Source organism: Nanorana parkeri, unplaced genomic scaffold (genome assembly GCF_000935625.1).
Source record: "Nanorana parkeri isolate BGI_ZX_2015 unplaced genomic scaffold, ASM93562v1 scaffold854, whole genome shotgun sequence".
Taxonomy (NCBI): domain Eukaryota; kingdom Metazoa; phylum Chordata; class Amphibia; order Anura; family Dicroglossidae; genus Nanorana; species Nanorana parkeri.
In genome coordinates this window covers 35,364-48,390 of record NW_017307122.1, presented here as the reverse complement: position 1 = coordinate 48,390, position 13,027 = coordinate 35,364, and the positions used below count along the sequence as shown (strand labels likewise).

At 43.6% G+C, this 13,027-nt stretch overlaps 1 protein-coding gene across 1 annotated transcript in view; it reads left to right on the top strand.

Moving 5' to 3' along the window:
- The window catches only part of WNK3 (WNK lysine deficient protein kinase 3), a 108,570-nt gene that overhangs the window by 81,444 nt on the left and 14,099 nt on the right, over positions 1–13,027 (top strand). The window contains exons 15-18 of the mRNA XM_018565498.1: positions 3,273–3,323; positions 3,452–3,580; positions 5,656–6,473; positions 12,391–12,481. Coding sequence (XP_018421000.1) covers positions 3,273–3,323; positions 3,452–3,580; positions 5,656–6,473; positions 12,391–12,481 — 1,089 coding nt within the window. The remainder of the gene's footprint in view (positions 1–3,272; positions 3,324–3,451; positions 3,581–5,655; positions 6,474–12,390; positions 12,482–13,027) is intronic.

Sequence of the window (13,027 nt, the reverse complement as noted above, 5' to 3'; positions counted from 1 at the left end):
GGGCTATGGACCCGCCGATCGCCTATATGTGAAACACCCGGTAACGGGTGTGTGCATTTAGCGGGTCTTTTCTGCCCGTGCGTGCCCGCTAGGGGGCCCGCGCGAGCAGAAAAAAATTGCCGTCTGCAGACGGCAACCCGCAGATGCTGGAGTGCCGTCCGTCCGTTTTTTCACTACAGGCGGACGGCAAGAGGTTAATGTGTCCATGCAAAGCAAGCAAGTTTGCAAATTTTAACATTTGCCCTTTGTCCTAGCTCCTTTTTGTTCCCTTTTTCTTTTTAGAGATCCTCAGTGGTTAAATGTCAATTTAAAGTGGACCTTCCACCTCAGTGACCAGGTCCGCCTATTTAAGGTGCCCCTTCTCCCTAAAAATAGATACAAATCTGACCTTTCCCTGACTTCCGCGGTGCAGGCGGCGACGCCATATGCACAGTGCAGAATCATCTTCCTGTAAGGTATAGGCTACTCAACATTCTGGTCAGAAGGAGGATCGAGTCACCCCCGCCTGGTTGGTGTCGTAGAGGTAAGTAATAGTATCTAACGACTTTTTTACCCCACAGGTACATGCTATGCAGTGTTTAAGGGAGAGTCTACAACTTGAATAAGCGGACCTTGCCACTGAGATGGACTTTTCGTTTTAAATTTCAAAGCTGATATGGGACTGTGTATGGTTTTTAGCACAGTACTTTGCATGCAGAATAATGTCAAAACAAAGAACTCTGTGTGTCTCTTGTCTTAATTGCTGCCTCCTTGCCGGTCAGCATTTGTGTGCACTGAACCATGCACGCGCAGCTCCATGCACACGCAGCTCCATGCACAAGCTTGATAAGGTAAGGTCCTGTGCTGAAATAACTACATCCCAGCCCGGTCCTATTCTGTAATTAGTATTGCAGCCACTGTCCCATAATTTTTTACCCACTTCCTCATACTGCTGATAAAAGTGTATACAAGCTAATACATTCTCAAAGTGTTTAACCCATTTGTTACCAGAGGTGTTTGAGGCCTACATGCCCAGGCCTAATTTAGCAGCATCGGCATGCATTGATTAACTTGTCTATAACGTGCATACCTAAAATATTTTTATTTTTTTCTTAAGGACATATAAGGTTTTTATTTGGTACACTGTTTTAATAAGAAGAATACTGCCTGTTTTTATTAGACTGGCAAATGCCGAAAAAAATGTATATATTATTTGTTTAAAGTAGTATCAAACTCTGTTTTTTTGGTTTTGGGTTTTTGCATACATCTACTGCTGTTGGCCTTCTTGCTATTTTGCCCTCCCCTCTGTAGGACTGCTTTTGAATGTCCCGACAGTCTAAGAATTCTCAGAATTAGCTCAATTGACATTAAAGAAAATAGGGTTTTATACTGATCATAAAATACTTTTATTGGAGCCCATTGAGTGACACAGACGTACTTCCACTGTGTTAATTGTCCTGCTCTTGCTACTACTATGTACTCCAAGAAAATCCTATTTTATTTTTAGGTGAATATATCACTGATATTTACAGCAGGTAACCACCCTCTTCAGGCTGGGATCTGGCAGGTAGTTATTGCACACAGTGTCTTAAAGTGACATTAACCCCTTCGTGACTGACGACACACAGTGTACGTCGCCAGCATTGGGGCTGATTAAACAGACTCTGTTTAAATATGTAAAGCCGACTGTCGTCTTTACAACAGAAGCGATTCTGGCGACGTTCCTGTGTCGCCAGATTGCTTCTATGTCCCGTAGAAGGGCTCCGTTGCCCCTCCTAGGGGCCCGGCGTCCTTGGTGTCCGCGGGGAGCTGGGGAGGAGGTCGACGAACTTCCGTTCATCGATCCCCTCCCCGTTCTATGGGACCGGGAGCGATGCAGATTTCATCACTTCCGATCCCTGGGCTGTCAGCTATAAGCTATTGAAGTGCGATCTGCACCTCAATAGCTTATTTCCAGTGTAAAGGTGACACTGGGGGTCTTTTGGACCCCCAGCATCACCTTAAAGAGTACCTGTCACCACCATCTGCTATCACATGGGGGGGCTTATAAGCCCCCCTATGTGATAGCAGTTAAAGTAAAGTAGAAAAAAAGTTTTTTTAAATGAAATAAAATCTAATAATAATAAAAAAAATTTAAAAGTCCCCCGCCCCCGCGAGCACGCGTGTCGCCACGTAATCAAGCATCGGGTGCGCCTACGTATGAAAACGACGAAAGCGCTACAGATGGGTATCGCTGCGCACGCCGGAGTGAGAGCAATAATTCTAGGGCCAGTATTTTGGGGTATCTCTAAATTGATGACCTGTGGGGGCTTTTAAAGAGTCTTCTATGGACTTTTTGGGGTACTGCAGTTTTTCACCGTTTTACGGATGCACGCAATTTGTAACCTGGGCATGTTGGGTATCGTTTTACTCGTTGTAACCTCATCTTTTATATTTCATTAAAAAAAATTGGTATTTTGTTGTGTTTTGGGGCATTTAATTAAATTTTTCACTAAATGTTGGGGTTTAATAAGGAGTTGCGCTAATATTGCGCAACATATTAATTTCCAACTACCACCATTTTTTTCTATAGGGTCTTGGCATTCAGAAAATATATAATGGGGTTTTAAGTCATTTTCAGGCCTAAAATGTGGAATATGACATGGGTGCAAAAAAGGAAAAAAAGGCCTCAGTCATGAAGGGGTTAAACCCTCAGATTTTTTAACATAAACCAATACTGTAATGTGTGCCTTACTGTAATCCATAATACTCTTTAGATGGCAGTTTCTTTTATTAACGTCAGACGTCGGTGGCAAAAAACAGCGGGAGAGGTATGTATTTAGTATCTTCATTGCAGGGGCTGCGTTATTTGATATATTTATTTTAGCTACAATATTTACTTGCTACCTTTTACTGAGTGACATAACTTTATACAGTGCTGACCTCTGCCTCCCAAAACGCCAGCCGCTTGATTTTGTTGTTGAACCAGTGACCTCAGTACTTTAAGTCTCTGACTCAAAACCAGTATGTAGATCAGAGGATCCTATTTCACTCTTGAATTTACTTGCTACGAATTAGCTATTGGTGACTAAGACTACAGAAGCCAGAGACGGCTAGACACCTGGAATATTCAGATGGAAGTCAGCACAGCAGCTTTCAAATAGAGGGATGCATGCTTTAAATACTAAACTGATTTTTGCGAATTCCCTTTAGGTGCGTTTTTCATGAAGGTGGTTTCTTTCTCTCCATATTACAGGTTGGATTACATGAATGCTGCCTGCCATATTAACTTCTCAATTTCTTCATTCAGGCAGGGTCATCTGAACACACACAGATAGCTGTCCAAACCTCTTCGCAGGCAGGAGGTAAGTGACTTTGCCTTCTAAACAGTGGCTCAGTATGCTTGTACCAGCTGATACTACTGAGACTGACCATGTGTACAGAGCTGTGGTGTTTTGGCTAAGTTTATATATCATTTTTTTTTTCCCCACAGGGGATTCGGTACTGCAGTCCTCACCAGTTGGCCGATGGAGATTTTTCATTAACCAAACAATTCGAAATCGTGAAGCTCAGTTCAGTCCAGTTACTAAAGTTCCTCATCAAGTTACAGGTGTGTATGCGTGTATGTTATATACTATATATATATATAATATGTGTGTGTGTGTGTGTGTATTCTTTCAGTAAGGCGGAAAAAAAAGGACATCCCTTGTAAAACAGATCCAGCATTTGGTGTTGGTGGCTTCCACTAATGAAGCTTTATACTGTAGACATGCTTGTCATATTAGCATGTCTTATATAAAATATTTAATGTTGGCCTCCCCAGTATGACCAGTGGGCACATTTTACAAACTACTCTCTGACTTGCATACGCTTCAACCATTCTCTGTACTTTGTTTAAGGTTGCCAATGCCCTTGAGTTTAGCTTCCTATAGATAATTGAACATGGGGGCTGCATGAAAACAGCAGTGTCTTTCACAGTGAATGTAAAACATGGGCAGCCTTATAGGATAACAAAGTGTGCTTAGTCTTTTAGTGCCATTTTCTGATTCCCTGAAGTAGCCCACCCTCCCTACATGCATACCTATCTAGATCTGATGGCTGAAACCTAGGATGTGTGTTTGCATCCTATGCCTCAGGTCTTCAGTGCTCTGGCCGAGCCTGCGCAGTTGATCCTTATAGACTCCTACTGGATTACGTTGCAAGGGCGGAGATGCTTGGGAAGCACTAAAGACTTTTGGCACAGGATGTAAGCAAACACTGGAGGCTGCGGCCATATGTGTGGATGAGTATGCGTCCGGGGAGGGGGAGTCTAGGCTACATTAGGTCAAAGACTGGGATAATAGGATATGTTCACATTAAAGTGTATTAACGCTTTAAAAGAATACTTCGGTATAACATTTAGTATAAGGCCTACCTTCACTGCATATGCACACCACTGTCTCATGACAGCTGTTCACCAGATAAATTATTATAAGACAGCAGTATGAAATAATTATCTTTGGGCAGTAATCGGAAATCACCTAATGTGTATTGAGTAGTTGCTGTGAGTGAACAGTCCTGAAGGCAGGCTGAACATCGATAATGCCTCTCAGATGACCATATAGTAAGGGATGGTTTAAGTCCTCCATCCACAATCGTATAGCAGAAAGTAGGTGAAACCTAAGCGTCACAATAACTTGTGTAAAGTCCGTTCCCAACACCAAAGCCTTACTTGTAACTCCATGCTACAGACTTTACCTTCTTTTCGTGTTATTTAAAGGAGAATCATGAGGTGAGTGATTTTCACTCATAGTTAGAGCCAGCATGGGACAATGAAACTGTCATATGTCGGCTCCATAGACCGGGAAGTGAGCAAACACATACCGTCGCTCGCTTCCCAATCATGTCCCTGCAGAGAGCCGTGACTATCGGTCACCGCTCCACTCAGAGATCCCCCCCTCCTATTCTCCAGCATTGACTGGAGGAACAGATGGGAGGGAGTGGGCACAGCTGGTTCTGCCTCTAGACAGTATTGTCAGGATCTGTCCCGGCTGTGGCGCTCTCAGTATATAGCTATAAACTGAGGTTTGGGTCATGAGAGGATGCTAGTAAATGGGATAAAAAGGTTACCCCATAGTTCTCTTTTAAGCTTCAGATTGCCAAATTGCATGTGGCTGATGCAGACCTAGGCCTAATCTGTTACAAAGAGTGAACAGGCTTACCTAACACAACCCTTTTGTAGAAGCAGCACGTTTCTGGCCTGTCATTTTCAGCTTCTGGGTCTGCTAGTTTTTGAGTAACTGTCTTAGAACAAGTAATGCAACAAGTATAATCTAATACCAATCTGTGAAGCTAGGAAATGGGGATGAAAGCCCTGTTAATTGCATCTTCTTAAACAAGATGGCAACAGCAGCATTGCTGTGATTTTAAATGGGTCATTTTAAAGTGCAGCAGACAAAAACAGAGGCCTTTTCAAGCACTGCAAACAAGATGGGAAAACGCAATACCACTCATTGCGTTTGCAATTTCTAAAATCCCCAAGTTCAGCTTTAAGTAAATGTGGCTCCTGTAAAGTTACTAGTTTAGACCTATATCTTTTTGTAGTTTTGTCAGATTATTGTATACACATTTGATCTGTGCATCCTATAGCAATTAATATTGCATTGTGCATTTAGTGATTGGAAAATGGTCTTATGGTTTTATTTTTTCTCTTAACAGGGGTATATGATGAACCAAAAAGCCATAGTCTCCCCGAGGATTCTTTTCACTCTGGGCAGAGCTGCTCTGATCTGGCAGAGCACTCTTCCCTCCCCACTTTAATAGATGGTCAGGTTTCTGTTAAGGAAACTGAGCCTACGACATCCACAGCTCATGTGACTGATGACGGTGGAAATGTACCCTCTCCTGCTAACAGCACGCCCACACAAGTACTGCAGACCAAGACAGAGGATGATGTACCAGTGAGCAATATTGCCGTCTTATCTGAAGGTCAACAGCAGGGCACGCAGCTCTGTAGCGATCAGGATGCACAAGTATTAAATGGTTTGACATGCACAGTAGAGAACACTGCCCATTCAACTTCTATCTGCTTACCTGCTCAAAGTACTACAGGTTTGTCTTTTGGCCTCGCTTTGTCAGACAATGCAACTCCTTCGGAGGGGCCTACATTTGCTCAGACACCTGTCTCAGAATCATCACTTGCGCACTCCGCTTCGGTTCAGGAGTCTGACACAGAAGGGCCACCCAAAAGAGACTTTGCAGACAACCGCATCAAAACCTTGGATGAGAAACTGAGAACCCTGTTGTATCAGGACAGCTCTCCTAGTTCCTATGCCGACAGTCAGAAGGAGACTCAGAGCACCGAGTCTCCCCTTTCTTCATCTGCCGAGGATACCCTGTCTTGTCCTGCCCCTGAAGCCACAGATGTGAATACTGACAGCATTCAGGCCACACCAGAGGAGGCAGAACCTATTGATTCCATGGTAGCCAAAGATCCTGAATCTGTCATTACTGTACCTGGTCAGTTGACGCCATCTGTAAGTAGTGTTCATCTTCAGACTCTGCTTCAAAGATTAACATAGTATCATGTGCTCATTTGGTAGGTCCATACATATGCAGAATCATTTACAAAACAATGGTTTTAGATACACTTCTTAGCGTGTCGTAGACGCAAGCTGAATCAGCAGCAAAATAAGCTTTCACTGCCAGGCTTTGCACTCCATTTTAAACCTCAGGTGGGCAAACCATTTTTGCAATTTTTTACTCATATTTTTCGCTTACAGATTTCTGAGTTTATAAAGGTGCCCATACACTGCTCGATTCTCGTACGAGAATCGTGGGAAATCCCGCGATCGTACGAGAATCGAGCAGTGTGAACGAAGACGTCCGACCGTTTCTACTGTACGGTCGCACGTCTTTTGTCGAACCAGCATGCTCGAAAAGCCGCCTAGAATCGTACGATTGTCGGCGGCTTTCTAGCCTGCTCGTTCGACAGCTGCAGAACGGGCCGGTGTGCACACTGCCCGTTCTGCATTGCGGTCATCGGAAGCCTGCCCCTCAGCGGGGCGGGCTTTCGATGATCGCAAGTACGATCTGCTTGTCCAAGATGGGCAGATCGTACAAGCTTTTAATAAGCTTACGACCATCGCAAGACAAAAGTATTGCGATGGTCGTAAGGTGTATGGGCACCTTAAAAGTCCCCCCAAACAGTACATTTTCTGAAAGTGCAGGACCCATGGTGTTTACCTTGCATAACAAATTACTTTCAGGGAATGAGCAAAAAAACCCCATCTCATTGGGTATGGGAACACAAGCGAGGGTGAAAATGACTTCTTTATTAATTCGACCCCCTAGGCTTGTGGTACCATAGGTTATCTTGGTTTCATTTGGACAATTTTGATTATAGCAGGAAATGTTAGTATGTCTGTGAGCTCTACAGATTATACGGACATCCCCAGCAGGCTCAGCCATCACTGAATTAACACTGCAGGGGTAGCCAACCTTCAGCCCTCCAACTGTGGTGAAACTACTCATCCATCATGCATCTGCCTCTGGAAATCATGCCTGTGGCTATCAGAGTCTTGCAATGTCTTATGGGACTTTGGCTGCACCACTCTATATAGTAGTCCCTTTTAGTTTTTCCCTGGTTGCTTACATACAGGGTTATATAGGAAGGTGTGAGGGGTAGGGTTAAGGAGCTGGACCAGCACAAATAGTAATTAAATGCTCCCAGAAGAGGAGGGTGCTATGATGTACAAGGAGGAAGGAGAGGCTGTGCTCGGGAATTGGCTCATCCTGAAATAGTCAAATTTGCAAGGAAGTTCAGAGCCACATTGCAAGTCAATACAAAATTGGCAATGGAGAGAAAAGAAATACCAAGTAAACATTTTTGAAAAGCATGGTTTTTCTGTCCTTTTACCTACAATTTTTCGAGTTGACAGTATCTCTTTAGGCCTTAACATTACCCTAAGAGATAATTCTACACTTATCTGCCCTCCCAATTTTTAAAGCTACCCTGTCACAAACGAAAATTTTCCATGAATGCTGCACCTGTAATGAAGCAAGTGAGCTCTAGCTGAAGTATTCTGCAGAATCTGACGCTTGACATGTTCTGGTCCCTCGCTGCACTTGGTGGGTTTTTCAGCTGAACCCTATATCAATACAAAACGCATCCCCTTTTCTAATCTAATCAGACTTATAAATAATCGAAAAAAAGGAAACTAACAAATAACCTTTTTTATTTGCTCCCTATTTTGGTCTGTTGCATTGACTGTTGTAAGCATTTTATTCTATTTGTTTGGTAAATTGCAAAAAATACCTATTGACCCGCTCAGAAATGAGCTGTCCTGCTTTACACCCTTTGAAATAAAACAGGCAGAGTGATCAGCCCTCCCAGTTCTTATCTTGGGCTAGAAAATAATTAGACATTATGATGAGATGAGGGCAGTGGGAGGGATTTTTTAGTTTATCAAGAGACCACTATTCAATGGCTGACACCATTGTTTGTGATTTCAGTCCAGAGAAGGCAGTGTTGTCAGCCACATCATTCATAAATAGACCCCTTAAACAGTCTTCTTCCTAACCTTAACTCGCATACCAATACTTTATGCCTAAAGGTGCATACTTAAAAGAGAACTATGGGGTATGTGTTTTTTCCCATAGTTCTCTTAAGGGTCACTGGAGGTCCTTTACTAGCGTCCTCCCGTGACCGAAAAGCTTAGTATATCGCGAGCCACAGTTCGAGGTATACTGAGACCGCGCAGCTGGGGCGGATCCCGACATTATTGTGGAGATCCACCCAGCTGCGTGATTGACAGCTGGCTCTGCCTATCAAGAGGCAGAGCCAGCTGTACCTTCCTGTCCCTCAAGTCAGCGCTGGAGGATTGGAGTGTGAAGGGGGGGAATCCCTGCAGGGAGAGTTGACTGACAGTCCCTGCTCTCTGCAGGGAGATGCTCGAGAAGTGAGCGAGCGACGGTATGTGTTCGCTCACTTCCCGATCTATTGAGCCGACGTGTGACAGCTCCATTGTCACACGTCGGCTCGAACTATGAGGATGAGTGATTTTCACTCACCTCAAAGCTCTCCTTTAACAGTACTGAAGGTGTCTGTTTCCTAAGCTTGTACTGAGAAGTTACAGCAAAGGTATTTTGGCACTAACAGCAAATGATTTGAGTCATCCTTCATCTTGTCAAGTGATGGCATAGTGAATAATATGAAGAATCAGTCACATGAATCAAAACGTGTTCACCTGTTAATGACTCAGCATACCCTTTATCTCTGCCAGACCTTGCAAGCTTTGTATTCAAGGAAGATAAAAATAGCATATAAAAATCTGTATTGTCTATAAAATTGTTTCATAAATACACAGTACTGTGCAAACATTTTAAATATATATTTTTGTTTTTATCAATTTACAAAATGCAAAGTGAGTGAACAGAAGAAAAATCTAAATTAAATCAATATTTGGTGTGACTACCCTTTTGGCTTCAAAGCAGCATCAATTCTACTTGCACGAAGTCAGGGATTTTGTAGGATTACAGTCAGGTGTATGATTAACCAATTATACCAAGCAGATGCTAATCATCAATTTCATTTAAACAGTCATTAAAGGAGAACTATGGGGTAAGTGTTTCTCCCATAGTTCTCTTTAGGGTCACAGGAGGACATATAGTAACCTCCTCCCGTGACCCAAAGCTCAGTATATCGCTATTGTCCACAATATACTGAGAGCGCCTCAGCTGGGACAGATCCAGACAATACTGTCTGGATCCACCCAGCGTGAGTGACAGCTGGCTCTGCCTATCTAGAGTTACAGCCATCTGTGCCCGCCCCCTCCCCTGTTCGTTCCTCCACTCAGCGCTGGAGGATTGGAGAGGGGATTGGGATATCCCTGCGGGGAGCGGTAACTGCATAGAGAAGTGGAGTGAAGGAAGTGGATCGGCTGCATGTTTTTGCTCACTTCCCGATCAGTAGAGCCGACCTGTGACAGCTTCTTTGATTTCATAGTTGGAGCCGACCTGTGACACTCACCTCATAGTTCTCCTTTAATTGAAACTGGATTCTTAAAACGGGAAGAACAGCCAAACTCTGCTACTAAGGTGAGGTTGTAGACAGTTTCATGTCACAGGTCATACACCATGGGAAGACTGAGCACAGCAACAAAGCAGACTGGGGTTTCAAGATGTGCTGTTCAAGCTCTTTTGAAGAAGCACAAAAAAACGGGCAGCGTTGAGGACCGTAGACGTAGTGGTCGGCCAAGGAAACTTCATGCAGTAGATGAGACACATCATGCTTGCTTCATGGTCAGGATCAATGGTGTCCTCAATGCTGAGAAATGCAAGCAGATACTTATCTATCATGCTATACCATCAGTGAGACATGTGATTGACCCCAAATTATTCAGCAGCAGGACAACGACCCCAAACATACAGCCAATGTCATTAAGAACCATCTTCAGCGTAAGGCCTTGTTCACACCAAATGCAGACCAGATCTGCATGAGTTTCTGCACACGCAGTGCTGGGTGTTATACCGCGGTTTTTGATGCGTTCAGGGCCGTTTTTGGTTAAAAAAAAATTAGTTTAAAATGGGCTTTCAGTGCGTTCCAGGGCGTTTGCCTGCGTTCCAGAGCAGGTAAAATAGGGCTTGCTGCAGTTTTTTTTATATGCTCTGGAACTGAACGCTGCGCTGTGAATTAGAGCCCAAAATACCATTGGACGCAGATTTGATCCGGTCTGTAACTGCTCTGCTCCTGGAACGCGCTTGGTGTGAACAAGCCCTAAAAAAGAACAAGGAGTCCTGAAGTGATGGTTTGGCCCCCACAGAGCCCTGATCTCAACAACATTCATTACATGAAGGGACAGAAGGATTTGAGGCAGCCTGTATCCACAGAAGATGTTTGGAACAACCTACCTGCCAAGTTCCTTCAAAAACTGTGTACAAGTGTACCTAGAAGAAGGCAAAGGGTGGTCACACCAAATGTTGATTTGGATTTCTCTTCTGTTCATTTTACTTTCCATTTTGTTAATTGATGAAAATAAACTATTTCTGAAATCATTCTTAAGGTGCCCATACTCACAACCATTGCAAGACTTTGAAATCATCCGTAAGGTGCTCATACACCTTACGATAATCGCAAGGTGTATGGGCACCTTTACGTTACAGCATTTTTTCACACCTGCCTAAAACTTTTGCACAGTACTGTATATGATTAAAGGATTGAGCAGCATTTTCTCTTGCACAGTGGAGGTCTTAAAGTGACATTAAACCCTCAGATTTTTTAACATAAACCAATAGTGTAATGTGTGCCTTACTGTAATCCATGGTAGTTTCCCTTCTCTTTGCTGCTCTTCCTTTTTAAATCCTCATGTCTTCTCATGCTTGGGGAGAACTTCCCTTTTGCAGCTCAGGGCCTCTTCCTGTAGTGCTGGCTCAGGTTGCAAACCTTCACACAGACACCGTGTATCCATTTCAGAGACAAGGCAGTCTGGTGCAAAACAGAAGTTCTGCCCAGCATGAGAAGAGAGAAGGATTTAAAAGGAAGAGCAGCAAAGAGAAGGGAAACTACCATGGATTACAGTAAGGCGCACATTACAGTATTGTTTTATGTTAAAAAATCTGAGGGTTTAATGTCACTTTAACATAGGCCTCCCATTGTGGTGTTATAAGTGCATAATATTTTAATCATATATATTACTTTTCTGTGTATTCCATGCCTTTTTTGGTTTTATTTTATAGTGAATAATGTAAGATTACTTGGGATATCCACATTGGTATGTTGTGGTTTTTTATAGGGATGCACCAATACTAGTATCTGTGCCAATGCCGAGTGTTTGGGCGAGTACTCGTACTGACCCAAATGCACCGATGCCTAGCCCAACACTTGAGCTTCCGGTATCAAGAAGCGCGGCCGCGAGTCATTACACGCTGCCGGCTTTCTGATTGGCCAGAAAGCCGGCTTCATGCTCCCTCGTCACCTGATGCCAAGGAAGCATGGAACCGGCTTCCGGGCAAGGAGGAAGCCGGGCGCTGTGTGACATATTGCCTTGCTTCCTGATTGGCCAGAAAGCCAGCTCTATGCTCCCTCATCACCCGGTGACAAGGAAGCATGAAAATGGCTTCCCTGCTAATCGGGAAATCGGGTGGCGAGTCATTACATGCTGCCCGGTTTCCTTAATGGGACTTCCGGTATCGGTATTCAGTATCGGCGAGTACCGGGGGAAAAAAAAATATCTGTTCTCGAAACCGAAAAACCGGTATCGGTGTATCCCTAGTATTTTATATGTTCTCGCAGGTGGAAACCTAGGAAAGGTGTGATAAGCACACAAAATGTTATTTAAAAAATAATTTAGGTACACAGTCTTACTACTGCTCACAATTGCTCTCTACGGTAACAGATTCAGACTTATATCTTCCTGTTTGCTCCTTTTTCTTTCTTTTTATCACCTTCTCCAGGAAAGTTCTGAAGAAGCCTGGCACCCCGGGAGTTCTCATGCCTGCACCAAGCGCTCTATGGGCAGCGGAGCCGCGCATCTACAGACAGGAGGTGGATATTTTGGCCTAAGCTTTACTTGTCCTAGTCTCAAAAACCCTATTAGCAAGAAACCGTGGGCTCGCAAATTAAAAAGCTGGGCATGCAGGTTGCGGCATTCCAACAGCTTATTCAAGAGGTCAAGAGTCCGGCAAGGTAGTGTTGCTCACAGTTAGGCCCCCACCATAGGAAACATCCCTTTTGGTTATTTCCGTACGTATATATTTCTTTTTAATGCGTTTTCTTATTATTTTGGTTTTTACTCATCCTCAGAAATGTTCCTCACGTCTCTCGCTCCCTCACTGCCTTTTTTTCTGTTTGTCTAGCTTGTGTCTCAAAAGACGCTATTGTAAGAGCCCTGGGCTTTCATTGCTTTTTGTCTTTTATGTGTTACCACTAGTTTTTGGCCTGAGCATGGCAATGTGTATTACCAAGTGGAAGCCGCACTCGTCGTTGTGTTCTTCTCCTGTATACCCCTTTATTTTCATAGGCCGATGTTAGTCATAGCATCTACTGAGCAGTGTGACCTGTTTTTGTCTTTTTTTTTTTTTTTGGCGTTTG